We start from the raw sequence: 19,853 nt of genomic DNA, 5'->3' as shown, positions 1-19,853 counted from the left end.
AACTGTAACGTATGACTTTCTGTTTTTTTTTATTTTTTATTATTATATAAATGTGAACATTAAGCACTTTTATAGTCACATGTTCTTCATATTAATATTTATAAATCAGGAAAATGGCTCAGCCTGGACCTGCCTGTATTTACAGAGGAGCAATAATTAAAAATAAAAAAGTTTAAGACAACTGCAACTGTGACAGACGGGGATGAACGACGTTCCAAGTTTATCTTTCCTCCACACACAGTGAGAAGGATACTAAAGGAGGTCAAAATAAATAATGAAAATAAATAAATAAGTAAAAGGAAAATCCCACAAGGTCTCTTTTAATTTAACATCTTTACTGGCATTGTTTGTTTAATAAAACAATGTTTAAAGTAAAGGCTAACATGTTTTACTGCATGTATATTGTTTTCACATTTGTATAGCAGCTGTTGCAAGTTGTTTAAAATAATGTGATTTTTTTCCCCCCACAGGACAATAACAACTCAGTTTCCTTTACATGGTTTATTTTATTTGTTTTTTGCTTTATTATTCTTTGTGGAGCTTCTTCTCAACTTTATTAATTCATGCTTCTTTGACTGTCGTTGCAGATTAATTTGCGCTCAACTTGGTCAGACCAGAGATTAATATATTTTTTTGTGTGTGCTCCAGGTTATTGTTTGGTATAGAGCTTAAACAACTTTAACCGTATGAATGTAAATACTAAAACAATGAACGGTTTGATCTGCCAAGAGTTTCCATAAATATGTAATATTTTTTATCTTTGGCAGGGATTTTTCCTTTCTAATTCTGCCTTTAGCTTGGCAGCTCAGTTATTCACTCATACAGTGAATGGTGCATAAAATGATCGAAAACAAACAAGGAGTGGGAAAAAACATGAGCTGCATATATAAGCATGTTCAGCCTCCTTTACTCTGATACCCCCAAATACAAGAGAGCAGCTGGTGTCAAACAAAACACTAAAATGCCACTATCACAAATCTGAAAATGCAAAAATTGATAAAATCACTTAGATTTATTTATTAGTGTATAATATTTATTGAATCGCACTGTTGCAATAATTACCAGCGTTGTTTGTTTAGCTGCGCAGAGATTAAATTTGTCTCAGAGAGACACACCTCAAAGAAGCATTTCATCCCTAAAACACCAAACTGTTCTTTTTTCATCTTTGCTACGACTCCTTTATGTGACGGCTCACGGATGTCAGAGTTTTATAAATATCTCAGAACCTCTATCCTTGAGCTGATCCAAGTGATGGAGACAAGACGTTTTATCTCGAGGTCCTAAACTGCAGCTCTGAGGCTGCTTCTTCGAACTTTAACGGAGAAAACATCATCAGCTCCTCTGTAGCCGGAGTTCGAGGATGAAGAATTCAAACTGGAGAAGAAGACGAAGGATTAGGTCTGGATGGGTGTAATTTGTCAGAGCTGAGCTTGAAAGGCTTCAGGGCCCCTCCGATTAACAAGGCTAGTGGTGCAAAAAGAAAAAGAAAGGGAGTAAATAGCAACACATCCCTGGTCACAAAGATGGATTACTTACTAAATCCCAGGGGCTGAGCTTAATTCTAGCTAAACAAAAGTGAGATTTAAAGGCCAGTTTGACCAATTTAAGCCTGCATAAAACTCACCTTTATTCTGCAGCTGTGTGTTTTTGAGATGTTTTGCTTTAACCGTCTTTTTTCTCTCGCCGTCTCTGCAGCGAGTATCACCTCTTCACGCTCTGCACAGAGACAAAGTCCCACAGTGTCGACTGCTACTGGCCCAACCCGCTGGTAGAGAGCTACATCATCCACATACACAAGCACTTTTTCTCCAACTGCACCATAGAGGAGGTGATATGGATGGACCCGCCGGACGACACACTCACCGTCCTCATCCTCATACCGGTTTTCCTCACCTTGGCCATGATTGCTCTGGTGGTCTGGTGCAGCAAAAGGAGCGATCTGCTGGCGTAGGACACGAGAACACAAGATGGAGAGGAAAAACTCAAACGAAGGACCAAATCTCTTCAATTTGTAAAATAGATTGTTTTTTTTTTTTGAGGGGGGGGGATTAAATTAATAGCACAGTAAACTAACTTAATCTCTTGTTACCAGGGCTGATGAAAAGCTCGTATATATCAAATCTTAGATCTTGCCCCCTCTGAGGCATTGTACCGTGTACCAATGGCTCGTGTGTTTCTCTGTAAAGTTGCTCACTCTTGTGTTCAAGTGAAAGGAGTTGAGGGCATATTCCAAATTAATCCCTAATCTAGTGTCACAATACAAGAGCATTTCATTCATAAGAAATTTGACATTAAGTGTTCACCCCTTTTTACTTGTCCTTGTTCAACGTAAGTGCATGTTTTCCGTTAAAATTCATTTGGTGGAGTTTTTTTTTTCCAGCGTTGAATTCAGTGTTCTGAAAAGATAAATCAGATTGTGTGAAACTGGGATGAGAGACAAGAATTTCAATTTATAACCTGCGTAGAAACTTAGCATGTGTCCAATGTGAAGATACTGATTTAAGTCAATTGAGACTTGACTTTGGTTTAAAGTGGCGATCTGAATTGGGGCAAAAAAAGTATTTAAACTTAAATTGGACTTTCCCTCAAATACTTGAGATCTGACTTGGACTTGTCCCTAAAATAGTTCACTTGGTCTTAAGACAAAAAGATTTGAGAACTGAACTAAATTTGCCTTCAGAGACTCAATAAATGTTATTTTTAGAGCAACAGCCTTTAGACTCACCTCTAGAAGAGCCTTGACATTGATTTGGAAGAAACGTGACTTGTAGACGCCTGTGGAAGAAATCAGAGCAGATGAATTTGAACCAATCAATCTTTGGTTCAAGATTGGACAAACAATATTTTGACTCCATGCATTTGGTATCTCCTTACAATTGCTTATCAAGATCGAAGAAAACAAACAATCTTGTCAGAATGAGTAGTAAAATGACGTTGTCTTAACCCTTGTATGTCGAAATGGGGTCCAACCGAACCCACACAAGTAAAACTTGTAGCATTTTCCATAGTCCTCTACGTTTGCCTCAGTCCTCGCACACGCAAGGGTTAAAGCCACTACTGTGCTCACTTGAAATGAACAAACAAGATCAGATTTAAGCTTTAGAGAGATTCTTTTTCTTTTCTTTTCTTTTCTTTTCGTTTTTTTTTTTTTTTTTACCAAATGTGACTATTAAGCTAGCTGTTTCTGTGTGTCTTCTGTCTTTATGGTAACCCAACCAGCTTCCTTGAGGCTTTCCACATTGGGACTTTAAATAATCGAACTCCTTCGAGGTGACAAGGACGTGGGTTGTCTTGATCGACCCTCACTCACTGGGTTGATTTGCCCAGAAGGACAACTCCGTGCTACATTCTCGAAATCTCAGAATCGCAGACTTTTGACCCTCGAGATCCCTGCCGGAGAACTGCATCACCGCTGAACGCCAAAGCATCCACCGCGCCAGTGACCGACCTCTATGCCGATGGGAGATCTTAGTCACAGAGGAAGCTGTATTTAAATATTCTATCGTCGCACTGTATGGTTCCCTGGAAGGAAGCTAAAGTTGGGATTTATACTGTTTCGAGGAATGCGATGTTTAGTCTTGCTTAATGACTGAATGGATCTTCGCCACTGGAAAGAGTAAATGTCGCAACGACAAGGGAAACACTACGATTTATATATTTTGAGACTTGAATTTTCAGTTGGACTGATCCCCAAAAGTCTGTTTTTGTAGCAGTGTAACTTATAAGATGTTGCCGTTGAAATACTAGTGCTCACAAAGGTGAGTTATCAATAGAGGCCAAAATCTGTCTGTGCCGTCTACTGTATCTTTATTGCTTTTCCACTGTTACTCAGACAAGAGATGCACGCTGTCGGTTTACCACAACAACAACCAATTATTAATTTGACTCCCTGAGCCTTTTCAGACCCAAATAACTCTTTAACTGAAGTCATCCATGACTCTTATGCCATCACTTTTGGGTATGTTGGTAGTTCAAGTGTGATGGAAAATGTCCAGCGTAGAGAGCTTTGATTTAATGTCCAATATTAACTTTAAAAAAAAAATCTTATCCACTCTACTACAAAGCCAAGCTAACTGTGTTCCAGTGGGATTAACTCATTGCTAGATTAAATGAACAAAATATAAATCACACTGAATTTGCTCTCTCAAACTAAACAGAGTTTGAGCAGCAGTATGTTTTAAGCTGCAGATTTTTATGAATCATAAATCGTCCGTAGCTGCAAATGTAACCTATTTTTATGACTAGGAGAGCCATGTGGGATTTTCACTTGGATGTATCTCTCTTAAACTGAGAATCCAACATTTATGTGTAATTTTGTGTTACCAAAAGTTTATAAGTGAGATGTAGCATAAGCTAGGCACTTTTCTTCATTCTGCATCAATCAAGGATCACTCTCTTTCAGTAAGTTTAGCTTCTGGAGCTTTGAACAGACACCATTAATATCTGTTTTGAAGCCATCAAGCATTTTCAACACTAAATTGTACACTGGATATGGATGCCTGGCATAACTAAAAGCAGAAAGTCAGCTGGTTTGTCATAAACATTTGATAGGACACGATGACATTTAGTCACTGATCAAACAAAGACAGAAAGAAAACCTCTGTCTCAAAGTCTCTGTTCAAATCCACACATTTATTTTGCAAAGGATTCAATTTTCTGCTTGGTTTGTGCACAGAAACACAATCAAACTTTTTTTAAAAAAAATTATCTTTCCAAGGTATAAAATTGATTTTAAGAAACTCAATTTCTGATGTTATGTGTGAACCTTGTCTGGAGATGATTAATATATATATATTTTACTGTCTTTTATAGGAACAGACAACAGTGAAGCCTTTTTCAATCGTCCCTGAGCCTAAGTCTGTTTTTGTCATGCTCTAATTTCTCTTCTTGAATTTTGATGCTTATGACAAGGTAGAAGACTTTTTCAAAACTGTTTCAAAGACCATGATAATGGCCATAATTTCTCCATTCAAACACATTTTTGGGACATTTCACCAGGGAATAAATCTTTATGAGTTTTTAATTGACATGAAAGAATTATTTAAGTGGAAAACCCCCAAAAGAGGGATTACACAAGGAAGATTATGAAATAAACTATATATTTAGCTGTAGGTGTTGATGTAATAAGATGAGAAATATTAACATTTTTCTAACTTAATTCTTGAGGTGTGATATTATCTATTTATATCTTATATAAACTTAATGTTTGTTAATGCTTTAAAGTGTGCTTTTGGTGACCTTTTCTTTTTCACAAGTTTTTACACGACGCGTGAAATCTGCTTACTGATTTGCCTTTGAGCAGCTTTGCATGAAGCCCTTTGAATGGGAGGATAGTGTCCAGGGTACAGCAGTGTGTCAGGGGCACAGAGGGAAATGAGAAGCAGGACGGATAGGAAAAGGGTAAAAAAAAAAAAAAAAACTCCCCTTGAAATGTTGTCTTTTCTAAATAAATAATAAATAAAGTCACGTTGTGATGTGTCTCATTTGATTTTGCAGTTTATTTATTTTCAGACCAACAATAAGCCACATGCTTTACTTAATGTTACATCCTGATTAATGCTGAATTGCTTTCTGCACAAGAGCTTTTATGAGATAATCGTATTACAAGGTGTGTTTGTGTCTGGTCAGGAAACGGCAGCTGACATCTCTGCAGAGCCCACACATCCTGGACACAGACTGGTTAGAACTTTATCTTCAGGCTGTTGCTGCAGAGTGTTAGTGGCAGTAGCCAAAGACAGTTTATTCCACGCTTCATATCTCTGATGAACACAACAAACTCCTTACAAGGTATCAGCTTTTCATGATTCTGAGATTGTGGTAATTTATGCAATCAACATCAACAGATTTTTTTTCATGCTAGTGCATAATTTTATGCAAATATGGCCCAAAGCATCAGGTTTAAGTGAGCGCTAACTCCCACCTGCAGGTGGCAGTATTTTTATTTTATTTATTTTTTTCCTTTTACTACACTCTAGTAAAAGTGAAAAAAACTTGATGTCAGATTTAATACATTTGCAAATATTTCTAAAATCTGTGATTTTGACACACACAAAAAAAAAACCCTGAAAGGGACTGATCAATGTGAAAAGATTTTCAATATTATTTAATTTTGCGAAGTACTTATTGCATGCTGAGACAGTTATGTATTTATTTTTAGCAGTTTGTTAATGGTTTTTATTGATACATTCAGGCACAACCGGTCCATTGAGATCATTCATGATCTTGATGTGGCCCAAAATGAAAAAGAGTTTCAGTATCTTTAAGTATGTAAAGTTTAGAGTTACTTAATGTCTGGATCCTGTCAACGTTTGAGACCAAAGTCAAACTGCTTGTTAGCGTTCACAATCTTAGCCTAAATCTGATTATGATTCTCATAGTTAGCATCATTACAAGTTCACCAGGTTTTTTTCTTTCCTTGATATAAATCCACCTGAGATTGTCTGACTCTGAAAAGGATCCACTCTATTCATGACATGAGCTTTTGTAAAGCTGTTTCTGTGTAAATGTGCATCACTTTCCAAAGGCTATCTGTTCACGTTCTCAGGGGGAGAGTTCATTTTATCATTTAACGATCTGCTGTGAGGCTTTTTACAGACAGTGACTTCCCAGTTGAACTCAAATCGGAGCTGTACATGTGGAACCTGAAGTCGCTGACACATCCGCTGTCCGATTTATCCAGTCTCTACTTTGTCATAGAAGCATGAAATTAAAATTTCTCCTGACTGTCATTCCGAAACGCTGACATCCGAATGCAACATCGTGTCTACAAGTGACATAACATGAAAACTATAAGGAGGCTACGGTGACCTTTCTAATGGTCAAACTCGACATTTCAGTTCTGCATGACTGAAATTCATGAAACACCATTAAACATTGACCTCAGTATGAAAGGCAAAGACATGGCAACACTTTATTTGAAGGGTTGTTCATAGACATGACAACAGCCATGAGCTTGAAGGAGTCTTGGGTAAATAATAACACTTTAAATGCAAATTCAACACTTTTAATTGACTTTTAATGCAACTTTTAAAGCAACTTTGCATTATTTACCGAATGACACTTCATGAAAAACAATCATAAACATTCATAAAGACTCCTTCATGTTCATGACAGATCACCCCGTCAAACAACAGTTTATCACCTTTACTGCAGATGATGCTTTACTATCGATTGCAAAGAACAGCGACAGTGCTTTTAAAAGTATTCATATGCTTATTGAGCATTTTGTCACATCAAATTGTCAATTAGATTTATATCTGAACTTGAACTGGGCCATAAATCCTGATGTGCTGATGCTGCCGCCGCCATGTTTCACTGACGGTCTGATGTTTTCAGGGTGATTTGTTGTGTTAATTTATGTTTTCAAATGATTTCACATTTAATTTTCATCATCCCTTTCCACAAAAGTCAGGTTTGTAGAGTTTGTGGTCACTCCTGTAGTTGCTGCTGTTTGTCTGAATGACGCTCTTCTTGACTGGCTTGAAAAGCTGTGTTGTATTTTTTTTTAATTTTCACTTACTTGAAGACTCCATAATGCATCCATTTCATGATCCTGTTTAATCTTTTGCTTCATCTGCTACCAGCTCCTTATAAAGAACAAAGAACAAGATTTAATTGCAGTTTTTTTTATTACAAAAATTTGCACCAGTGGTTGTTATAAACATGTTTGTCTTGATGTTGCAGAAAAAGGATGAGGTTTCCATGGCGCTGCAGCCCCCTGACAGTGGGGGTCAAAAATGCAGAATATAATTTCAAGGAGAGGAAAGGAATAAATACTGAAACTCCTTTACATTTTGAGTCATTTTAGCTGATTAGACTGTGATTTTCTTGTAGTTGTGATCCTTGTGGCTCCAAATTAGTGTCATTTCTGTGCATTAATCTGCTTGTGTCAAGTGAAAATTTTGCAAATATTAGCAAAGCTGTATAATAAAGACATGAAAGGGGGTATAGAAAATGTCAAATTAAATGTAAATATGGGGAAATAAAAAACAAACTTTTTTTTTCTATTATTGAAAACACAAAAAAGTTATGAGGACAATTTAGAGAAGCAGAACAAAGTAATTGTGACTTTAGGTAACAGTAAAAACATCAACAAAAAACTGAAATATTGTGACATATTTAGGACAGTAACAGTCATGTTAATAATATATAATCATAAAAATTACATGTATTAGTAAATTGACTGACTTTTCCAGTCATACTAACCAGTTAAATTCACTTATAGCTACTTATAAATCAAGAATAATTAGAAAAGATACAGACAGAAAAGGCAGATGGACTAAAAAGTCAATTATCAACCTCTGACTCCTATGAACCCAGGTGGGTCAACATGCGCTGAGTTGAAATATTGCATTGAAACGCAACACAAAAACGTCCATCTTCCCATTGATTCAGAACCCTGGGAAAGTTTACACTTGCATTAGGCGTGTGTGTGCATCCACATCTTGGACTTTTTTTTTGTCAGGACAACAGTATTATCTCATCCTCTGCAAACAGCCGTGGCACTGAACCTGCAACTGATGTTCTATCTGTCTGTGTAAACTTTTGAAACAATGCAGAGAACATCAAGCATGCAATTTTCAATCTTATCTCCGCATCGTATAAATAAACTCGGGGGGTCAAACAATGCTGTCACTGGGCGACGCTCAATGGTGTTGACATTGCTGTCAGATCCTTCGACAGGGGCACACAGCTGGCAGCGACAAACTCACCGAGCACCAAACAGTCGCCGCTAAATAAACAAATGCTTTGATATCAGGCAAGATTTATTCTGTTTGCTAGCAGGAGACAATGCAAGGACTCTTCTGTTTCTTCTTCTTTGTCGCTGCGAAGCAAGAGAATGTAGAGGCGCAAAGCAAAGGAGACAAAAAGGTCACTCTGTGCGGAGTGAGATGCAGCGCCGTGCCATTATCCACGAGGATGGCCGCTCACGGAGCTTAGTCAGCCAGCGTCCTGCTCACAGGAAGGATATTAAAGCTTTTTCCCAGAGTTGACAGAAGAATACAGGGAAGTGGGTTGACCCAGTGGTTTTGACAGGAAGTGTGAGAGTGCCAGGCGTCCATGCAGACCTGCTCCTTGGTGATGGATAAGATGCTGGTGGTGCACAAAGAAGCACTTTTACAAGGCCGATGCGAATTTCTGCCATTGTGAATGCCGAGAGCGCTCTTAAATAAAAATAGCAACTTAAAACCAGATCTGCTGGTAGTTTGTTTTAACAGTTACGGTCAAGCTGGACGTGAACCGATTATTTTTTTAAAGGTATTTATTTCTTTCAATTTTTTTATTTCAGAAATTGATTTTAAATAAGAGGCACTGTTTTCGTTTTTTGTTTTTGCTCAATTAGATTTTATTGTTTTCTTTCAAATTAGGTTTTTGTAGCCAACAAGTGATGCACTTAAGGCTCAAAGTTTATACATAAAAGATAGAATACTATTTATGCTATTTAGCATAAAACTCACTTCCACCCTCTAAACAGTTTATGGGTTTTTATCAGGAAGCTGCTGCACATTAATGGGCCTCACTGTGGAAACATGACAGTTTTTCTCAATTGCTTTGGTGCAGTTCTCTCCAATCAGTTCAAATTCCCATTAATGTTATTTCAGCCTCCGCGACATTCAGCTATTTGTGCATCATAGTTTATAAATCCTTCTGGCAAATAGTAAATCCTTTTTGAACATGCATCAAAAATTGCTTTCATAAAGTTCTCTGCTATCTAATAACATTATAATTTGAGTATGTTTTATAGTCATTCCCTCTAAAACAACAACAACAACAACAAAAAATCTAGAGTCATGACGTGCAAAAAAGATGGTGACCTGGTTCTCAAAACATATCAAGCAAATTTCATGCACTTCCTCTTCAAGTCTTACCTGGAAATCTCCAAAATTGAACGATCTCTCTCAGGTGAAACTTGGCTTTCACTGGATGATATTGTTACAAATTAGAACTGCAAAGACTAAATAATATATGTAGTAAAAATGTGTGTTCAGTGTCTCGTAGTCATTTAGCTCACCAACTACAGTAATACGCAACTTGAATGTATATTTTACATGACTTTGCAAAGAATGTGTTGCGATGTCGTGAACATTTCAATTAGTACCACCTGATATTTTTGCATTAGATAAAATGACATGTCACTAAATTGTTCATGAGTAATGTATGAAGATTTTTCATTTTGGTGGCACTGATACTTTCATAGACATGAGTATTAACTTTCTGCTGTGGACCTTTGATGTGAACTCATAGTTAAAACGTGTTTGACTCCAACTTCAGTTTTAACCTCAAGATATATGTTTTTGCAATTGTTATTTCTTAAGCAAACTGATTTTTTTTTTTAAACTCAAGTTAAAATGAAATAAACCACAAATCCAAATGTTCCTCAAGTAAACGTGACAGTCCAGGAAATTAAAGCAACTTTAGAAACTGTATTTTCTAATATTTATGCTCCGTGTTTTCTGCCTTGATCTCGGCATGCGCGCACAAATTACAGTTTACATCTAAAACACGCCATGAGACTCCTCACCGTGGGGTTAATGCAACATGTCTTCCTCTTACAATTGATGATAAAGTTCTCGAATGTTTTCCTATGGAGGCCTGAGAGCTGGGAGGTTTCTCTCCACCCACTCAAAACAAACAAACTTGGAATAGACGCGCTGACAGCCGACAGCTTCTGGGAAGACATCGCAGTGGGGTGCATCACTTCTAGCGGGGTTTCGAGTGAAATGCTTCAGGCTCGACCACAATAGCCCCTCCACTGGTTTCTACAAATCATCCGAGATCGCCTTACAAGAGCATCAAGCCTCCTAAAGGCAGTTCTCACAAGTAGCTAAACCAGACCCACACACACACTCACACACACACACATGCACACGCTCACAGATTCCCACAGTAAAAAGCACTGAGGCGTATGACCCAAACAGGACATCCTCTCAATCTTTCACCCTCCAGGCTTCCCACTCCCCTTCTCCACCATCTTAAACTTCTCCTTCCAAGTTTAGAACGTGGCACAAAATCTCATGTGATCAACCCGCCTATCATTACCTATCAGTGGTTGTAGCCAGGATCCTTCCCAGATGGAAAAATACACCTACGTCTATGAACTATAGCTTAGACATTGTTTAATTCATTCTGTACTTTCTAATTGGTTGGATTGTTGACTTTTAAATCAAGATGACTTCTGGAACTTTCTAAAACAACTGGGAGCCATCTCTTGTTAGTAAATGTTGATTATTAAAGGGGCGGTATGAAATTGGGTCTCTGTCTCTTTAAGAAGCTCCTGCTCTTTCCGACACTCCACCTTCAGCACGTCGTCATGACATCGCTCCCCCGTTAAGCCTTCGACTGGGGAGTGGATCGTATAATGATCCCAGCAGGTGTCTGCTAATTGCTTCTGGCTAGTCTGAAGGAGCTGGGTAGAGGAGCAGTGGAGCGGGAGCTCGGAAGCTGCAGCTTCGAACATTTATGCAAACAAAATGGTTGCAATGGGAGATTCAAGGATTTGTCAAACAGGCATGAATGAATCAAAGCAACACTCCAGGTACGTTTTTGATGAGATAATATTACAACATGTTGTCATAATGCATAACATTGTAACAACGATGTAATTGTTATAACCTTCCCTAGTTCACATTACCATTCACTGTAGTTCCAGACACACACAGCTAGCCGCTGCGTTTCTTGGCTTTGGATTTCAGCCATTACTCAACCCTTATCTTTTAATGAATCCATTACGGCTGCGGTTGCTGCAGAGCGCAGAGTATGGAGAGTATATCAACCAGAGGTAAATACTAGATTCACTGCTGCGATGTGGTGCAGATGGAGGACTAGGCGTATCGTATTCTGTGTCACTCTGAAAGGGTTTGTTCCTGCTAACGTTCCCCGCCTACTGGGAAATACTTTTCCATCAGTTTTCAATATGTGGGATATCAGGGGTACAGACTACCAATAAGAAAAGATACACAAACACACACACACACACACACACACACACACACGCACACGCACACACACCCCCCCCCCCCCCCCCCCACACACACACACACACACGCGCGCACACACACGCACACACACACACACACACACTTAGGGGTAATTAAAGTGGTCAGCAAAGCTCACATCAGATGACAACAAAGCTACGTTTCAACCTGTTAAGGATCGTAAATATACAATCAAAGCTGTAAAGTATTGGTTCAGATCAAAGCGGATGTATTTGTTAGAATGAAAAATAAAGAGTCCAAACATAAACCCTATTAAGAATTAAAAAAAAGCGTAGATTACTGATGCTTACTGTCAAACCTCAGCTTTCATTTTTGAACAAAACAAGGCAAAAATGATCTGTTTGCAGATATGTAAAGTTTATAGAGATACTTCAAAGTTTTAAATTCAAACATATTTGATGAATTCCTAAGATTCCCACATGGCTGTCTGCACCGGTTCCACAGTGACACAGACTTTATCCTTTTGAGGATGACAAGAGAATATGGTGGGTTCTGATTGGATACAACATGCTTCTTTTTTTTTATTAATCTTGTAAATCCATTTTGAATCTATGCACAATTTCCCTTAGTGACCCATTTAAGTTCGATCATGTTGATGAAGATTCCCAATTTTTGTCCACATCTGTTCAGTCCAAAATTTAGACCATTTATGCGGCAGCACATATGTCCCTCTTTGTGCTAATTTGTGGCATTAACATTTTTTTTCAATGATTATTATTCAAGAAAAGTGCAAGAAAAAGTGCATCAGAGTGTGTGCTGTCAGATGATGTGTCTAAAAGCTGACATGGTGGGAGTTATAAGATTTTTTTTCCCTTAGTTTTTGAACTCCCACTCAAAGATCAGAGCAAATCGGTGGGGGGGGGGGAAACGGTCTGATTCTGATCTCTGGTTAAAGGACTCGAGCATTTCTGCCCAGGAGACTTGCAGCTGTAACAGCAAAGAAAAGCGGTTAAAGAAAGTATTGAGTCGGGAGTGAAGGACACAGAAACTCACCACATTCCTTTTACTTTTTCAAGAAAAAAAACAAACAAAACAAAACAAAACAAAACAAAAAAAACCAAACACTTGAACCATCACATAAAATCTTACTAAAAATACCTTAATTTTTTTTTCTGTTGCTGTGACAGGTGATTGATGTCTATATGGATCAGATTGTCTTTGGCTGCACTGAGAAAGAAAGAAATCTGGACAATAATTAAGTTTGCACAACAGAAAAAAAAATCTATTAAATCTTAACAGAGAGCTTGGTTTCTCCAACATGCTAACTTGCAGTAGTTTTTACCAGCATATATATCAAAAGCACAATTTGGTCATTTCTACTGACGGTTTAGTAAATTGTGTTGCAAAATGACCTAATTTTTGCTCAGTGTTTCAAACTATTTCATCCTCCTCCATCTTCATTTCACAATCCCCTGCTCTTCCTTCTCATCCCTCCCTTGTCGACATTTTCTAGCATCCTGGTCTTATCCCATCTCTTGCCTTCACCTTCCTTGTGTTTTTCTTTTTCCTCGCCCTCGCCCTCGTCCTCCTCCTCCTCCTCCGTTCTCCTTTTCCCCAGTGATCCTGTGTGCCCCGCTCAGCTGGACTCCCCTGCTGCTGGCACGATCACCGGACAGCTTGAGTCCATCTACCTCCCTGAAACGCAAACAGCCGGATCAGACTGCTCGGCAACAGAAATCGTTACGAGATTAATTGGTGCGTCCCGAAAAGAACACGGCCTTTTGAAAGACTCGCAGGCTTTAGTGTCTCTTTAGCGAGGATTTTCTGCAACACTTTGGATGATTTTCCACCATCCAGCATATGAAGAAAAAAATGTGGATTTATGACACACATGGATGATTTCCACATTTCACACTTTTGCAAAAAAAAAAAAAAAAATAAGTGGGAGGTTTTGACATTTGTCAGGAGTTTGAGTCAGTTTTTTTTCCCCCAACTCTTATGCAATATGGAAATGTCCAGGAGGCTCTGATGCTGAGTCAGATGGCATGTTTTCTTTTTCAGTGCTAAGCACAGAAAAAAAAAAAAACATTAATTTGCTAATTTTCATGTTTAAAAATTATCTTGTAGTAATTTAACACCATTTTGAGCTTCAGTTAAAAGTGTTGGCTAAACTAAATGCTGAAACTAAAGTTTTATTTTCATTTGCTACTAGGCATTTGTCCAATGGTCACGTTTTCAAAGCACAATTAGCACAAAATCCTGGCATAGTCAAACCAGAGACACGTTTTATGTTCAGACACAATTTGAATAGTAGAAAAAGTTTTATGTTTTCATTGACATATTCAGCCAATTTTTATTTTACTTACAAAGTCTGTTTTGGAGAAGGAACAAAAAATGTTGGGGGCCAGTTGTGTGATTCAGTTGTGGCGTTTAGAACAAATATATTAGGTACAAAAAAATGTCCATCAGTTGTTGTAAAGGTCACCCATTAAAACTGGCTCATCACCATTAAGGGGAGCTAAGTCTGAAAGCCCATCTGTCCAGTTTTTCCTGACTTCTTTCCAGTTTTGGGGTAAAAAAAAAAAAAACTTGTTAATTTCTTTCGACATATTTACAACTTTTCATCTTGTTGCTTCTTCCCTGTGAGCGTTCAGCCGTGTATGTACATCCTGCTGCTGCTGGCTTGAATTCATGCTCAGTTTCCTGCAGTGGAAAGGGGAATGAAGGCTCCTGGGCATCAACGTGTGAGCGGCTCGACCTGCGACTCAGCACATTTATATACCCAAAGGCTCAGACAGCAACGTGCTGCTGACGAATCTTTATGCAGGTTTAAAACATCCTAAGGTATGACAGGGATTTTTTTTTCATAGGGCAACTGTCGTTTACAATAAGTTTTGTTGTGTTGTAAAATAATTCAGGCTTATGGTGAACTGTTAAAATATTAATATACAAAAAGCTAATTCAATGTTAGCTTCAGCTCTGGCAAATGGTTTAAATTTTTAGCCATTACAAAGCGTCTTTAAGTTTCCAAATTTTGAAAATGTATCGTTCCCTATTTTCTCAAATGATTGACGACTGTTTTATGGTCAACATTTGATGTTTTGTTTTGATTTTTGTTTCCTTCTCCTGACTGGTACCTATAACATCAAAGAGATCCTGTTAAACTTTAAATACGGCTTCAACTGAAGGAGAAAAATGACTGGAAAATAGATTTGGGAGACCAAAATTTGATCTGATGTTGATCAGATTCTTTATAGTTAATGGTCGGTGGGTACCTGAGCAAGACAGAGAGCTGTGAGTATGAGTTTACTCCTTTAGTGGATATTTTGTGTTGAACAATCAAAAATACTTTTCACATTACCATTGGAAAATGTTTTGAAGCGATGTATGTGGTTGGCTTTTCTTAGCTTTTACCTGGCCTTTTAACAATGTGGTGCAAACGTGTTAGAAATGTAGATGCTGCTGCCAATCAGCCTGAGAAATGGCTGTAAGGTAATACATGAATGATATGGCCATTTCTAAGTTATTAAATCAAAATCTTTTGAACAACAACAACAAAAAAAATGCAGTCAAATATGCAGCACTTTCTCTGAATGTAGAAAGTTGACCCAATTTCATGTCAGGCAGCACGACAATGATCCAACAATGATCCAAATGAAGGTTTTGCAATAACTTGGAAAAATTCACACCTTAACTCAAATAAAATGCAAGGAGAAAATCCAAACCTAAATTAGCTGAAGTAACACTGCAAAGGAAAGGAGGACTGTAGTTCCTCCATAAGAAAATTACATTTTATTAGATGCTGTGATTGAAAATGGGAGTACAGTCATTTTAGCAAAGTCGGTATTGACGCTCAATGATTTGAAAAGATCTGCATGTACAGTGTGAGATTGAAAAGTGACAGATAATAAAGGAGCGTGAAGCTGTGAAAACCCGCAGGTAGACTCAGATTAATGTTACTGTAACCTCCGACTACTTGTGGGTCGTTTCACTTAAGTCGTCACAGCATCTTTAGAAAAAGTTCAACTGTAGAACAAAGAGCAAATAAATCATGTCATATTGAATTTTGGTCATCGCTACTGTGACTGTGTTAATGCTGGACATGGGCCACTGTGAGTAGGAGTGTACTTTTTTGGTTGCTGTCAGTGTGAGTGTAAATGTACCCCGGAGGTATTTTTAACCTCAGAAGTGAGTTTCACTTTTCCGGTGGCAGGTCTTTGCTTTGTCGTTTTTTTTTTTTTTTTTTTTTTTGGTGTTGCATCCTGCTGCTGCAGATACAAAAAGCGATTCAAAGGAGCCGTTTTCTGAAAGCAGCCTTCGATCCAGCACAGGGTTCCTGTTTATACCCACTTAAACGTGTGCTCACTCACACACACACACACACACACACACACACACACACACACACACACACACACACACACACACACACACACATGTTTGCGTGGCTATCTTTGTGGGAACTTTCCATTGACTTCCATTCATTTCTACAGCCTAGACCTTACCTTTACCCTTTTCCTAACCCTAACCATCACATACCTAACACTAACCCTAACCAAAACTCAATTCATACCTTAGCCCTAAATCTGACCCCTGACCCAAAAACAGGGTTTCCCCTTGTGGGGACCAGGCTCCGGTCCTCACAAGGAGCAATTGGTCCCCACAACGTAGTATATGTCAGGAAAATCGTCCCCACAAGGTATTACAAACAAACGCACACACACACACACACACACACACACACGCACACACACGCACGCACTCACTCATCCAACACCCACGTTGCCGGTACCCGGTCCGTGTCAGATGTACAGTATACGCAGGGCGCGCGCGTTCACAACTAAATATATACATGGATAAACAAAGATTTCTGAGAAGGAAGACGTTACCGCTGCACACCGACGGAACGACACGACCTCTGACGAAGCTCCAGTAAACCAGTTGAAGTGTCTTTCAGCAGGATTTCCTCTGACATCATCTGCAGGTGGAGCCGCCGGAGCTTTCCAGTCACATCACAGCGACGAATAAAAACAAACTCGCTGTGGTGTGAGAGAACCGTTTGATTTATTAGTGTCTGCAAAAAAAAAGTGTCTTTTTTTTTTTTTTTTTACTGAGCACACTGACCTTCCTGTGGGCCTGCAGCGAGAGACCGAGAGAGAAAAAAGTTCAGAGCCTGAGGAAGGTTTAGGACTCGGAAAGCTGCAAAGGCGTGGAACCAATTAACAAATGCGGCCAAGTTAACATCTCTTTTGATTTAAGTCTGCACTTTGGCCCACTGTGTGTTTATGACTACTTTAATTTGAAGAGTTACCTCGGTTACCAAAACTGAAGCAGACACTTACTCCCTCCAGCCTCACAAACATGTTATCGCTTCATGTAAATATGGCGTAAACAATATTAAACTGTTGTCAAGTTTGCTTTGGGTGGTGATGCACGCAAATACTGAGTCAGTTTCTCAGAGGAGCTGGAGGAGTTTCACTGATTAGATAAAACGGCTGAAGGAATTCAAAACTCTGCGATGGTCAGAAATGTGGCCAAAAGGCAAGGCAGGTAAAATAAATGCTGGTTTTATTGGCTCTGTTGTGAATATCTGCAAAGGATGAACTCTGGAATCGCCCCTAGTGATGATAAAGTGAAACTTATAAACCAGTGGAACACGTTTCTCCTCTCGGATGTTGTTTCTTAGCTCCAATGGGACACGCTGCTGGTCCTCCACGGCGGCTCGACTCCGTTGGATGCTGCTACTTTGCAGCTACGCAGCGGAGCAGAAACCACACATCCAGCTGCCACTTCAGGTGCTGCTTGTCTTATTACCCACCAATAAAAGCCTCATTAGGCGTCTGTTGCCAAGCAACTGGAGCTGTCACAAAGTGAACTGGTCACCATATGATGTTCAGTGTCTTTTCTTTTTTTTTCCCCGTTATGAATCTGTTCGAGCAGGGATTCAGAGGAAAGAGGGTGAAGTTGTTTATCATTATAAAAGCCTTTTACAGTAATATGTGTGTGTGTGTGTGGGGGGGGCACTCTTTGATTCCCTAACATGTTTTTGAATTGTGGATATTTAACATGAAATTCAACACAACTGAAAAAATAAGTATTATTTAAAAAGCATAAAAACAGCAGAAAGAGGAGAATATCTAGAAATGTCATAACTTCTGTAAATTGTAAGAATACACAATTTAATTTGAGGAATAAAGAATAAATTAGGTCACATACTAACTCTAACAACTGCTGAGATCACACACACGCGCACGCACACACAAGTGCATCGCATCAGGAGAACATGATTAAAACATCATTACTCGTCATTGTCGATGAGGTTTGCTGTGTTTAAACCTCAGGTGTTTACATCTAATCTGCTGAACTCCTGACTACTGGAGTGAGGCTGAACACCATGATGAAATCTAAAGAGCTGCTTTCAGAATCAAGATCGTAGCAGCTAAATGAGCTGGAGGACTTCAGTTATAATCTTCTTTGGATAGACGAGTCTAAAAACGAATTATTCAGATCCAGAAGACGAGTTTGGCATAAAGCAAGTGTAGCTATCCCAGAAAGAAACGTCAAAACTTTGGAGCATGGGGACAGAAAAGTCTTGGCTGTATTCTTTGCTGCTGAACCTCCTGGCTGGCTCGCTGTCAAATTATCCTACAAGAAATATCTGGCATGCTCAGAGGACGACTGAGGAAAATTTGGGCTCAAATGTACGACAAAAAAAAAAACTGAAGCTGAAGCAGAACAGGACAAAACAATAACCCAAAACATAGCAGTAAATCCAGTAAGACACTGGCTGCTGAGGGGGTGTGAATATAACATTTTGTCTTGATGACTTTTGTTTTATTGGCAAAACTGACCTTGTTGGTGTTTATATAAAATTAAATTGCTTCCATTTCTAGAGATAAGTAAAGTAACTTTACATATTCATGTGTAAGTACTTCATTTGATGTGTAAAAATGAATATTTTAAGATTGAAATATTCCCAAACACAGGGTGTGCTGTCATTTATTAAATCATTTTAAGACGGTACAGAGGAACAGTTCAGAATCAGAGTTCAGTTTTTTCTTCAAATAAAGTTTGATCTACAGGAAAGCAGTAAAAAGAGAAAACTTTTAAAAGAATAGGTATTATTTAATAGTCATAACTATTATTATCATTATTATTAAATTATTTACTTGTTTAATTTTTCTTAGGGATCTACAAAGCATTTTTGAATTGAATATAATTGCAGTTTTTAGATTCATCTATATCTAGTCCTCTTGTTTCAGGTGTTTTTCTTTGTGCATGTTTTTCTCTTTTGTTTTAACCCAAACCCTGAATTCATGTCACCATAAATTTCAATCTTACAATATTCAATGTGTCAGTGAGGTAATGTGACCCTCTTTAATACACTTCGTAAAAGCTGCCCATAAAGTCTGGTATTAAAACAATGTCAGATGCTTATGATGGGCCATGTTGACTTCAAGAAATTTAGAAAAAGAGTAAGAGAGAGAGAGAGAGAGAGAGAGAGAGAGAGAGAGAGAGAGAGAGAGAGAGAGAGAATGGACCAGTCCAGCCAGTCAGTACTTTGACTGGAAAGATTAGCTTCCCAGGAATACCAAATGCACATTTGTCAAACCATTCGCTACTTGAGGAATCTGCCTCTCAACGATGCCAAACCTTTGCATTGATTCTTTGATTTCCAGGCAGAGAGAAATCATTTGGGTGTCGCAGAGAGTGAAGCGCTGGAACGGGAATCTGTCTCTCAGAGTCACCCTAAAGGCCGATTTAGACATTGCTATTCACTGCATCGCTGCGGTCTTTTACAACAAACGACAACAACAACAGAAAAAGGATGAGACACAACCTCGACACTGGCATCACTTACATTTAGTTTCAACCTAATCTGAATTTAAAAGACTTATTGGTAGCACTTAGCTTTTA

At 38.5% G+C, this 19,853-nt stretch overlaps 1 protein-coding gene across 1 annotated transcript in view; it reads left to right on the top strand.

Annotated features, from left to right (window-relative positions):
• The window catches only part of LOC106911151 (receptor activity-modifying protein 3), a 37,430-nt gene extending 31,947 nt beyond the window's left edge, over window positions 1-5,483 (top strand). The window contains exon 4 of the mRNA XM_088001431.1: window positions 1,696-5,483. Coding sequence (XP_087857557.1) covers window positions 1,696-1,951 — 256 coding nt within the window. The 3' untranslated portion in view covers window positions 1,952-5,483. The remainder of the gene's footprint in view (window positions 1-1,695) is intronic.
• The last annotated feature ends 14,370 nt before the right edge of the window (window positions 5,484-19,853 follow it).

This window comes from Poecilia mexicana, unplaced genomic scaffold (genome assembly GCF_051168715.1).
Source record: "Poecilia mexicana isolate PSO_F unplaced genomic scaffold, ASM5116871v1 scaffold_20, whole genome shotgun sequence".
NCBI classification, from domain to species: domain Eukaryota; kingdom Metazoa; phylum Chordata; class Actinopteri; order Cyprinodontiformes; family Poeciliidae; genus Poecilia; species Poecilia mexicana.
The sequence above is the reverse complement of the archived record's forward strand: the minus strand, read 5'-3'. Positions and strand labels throughout refer to the sequence as shown.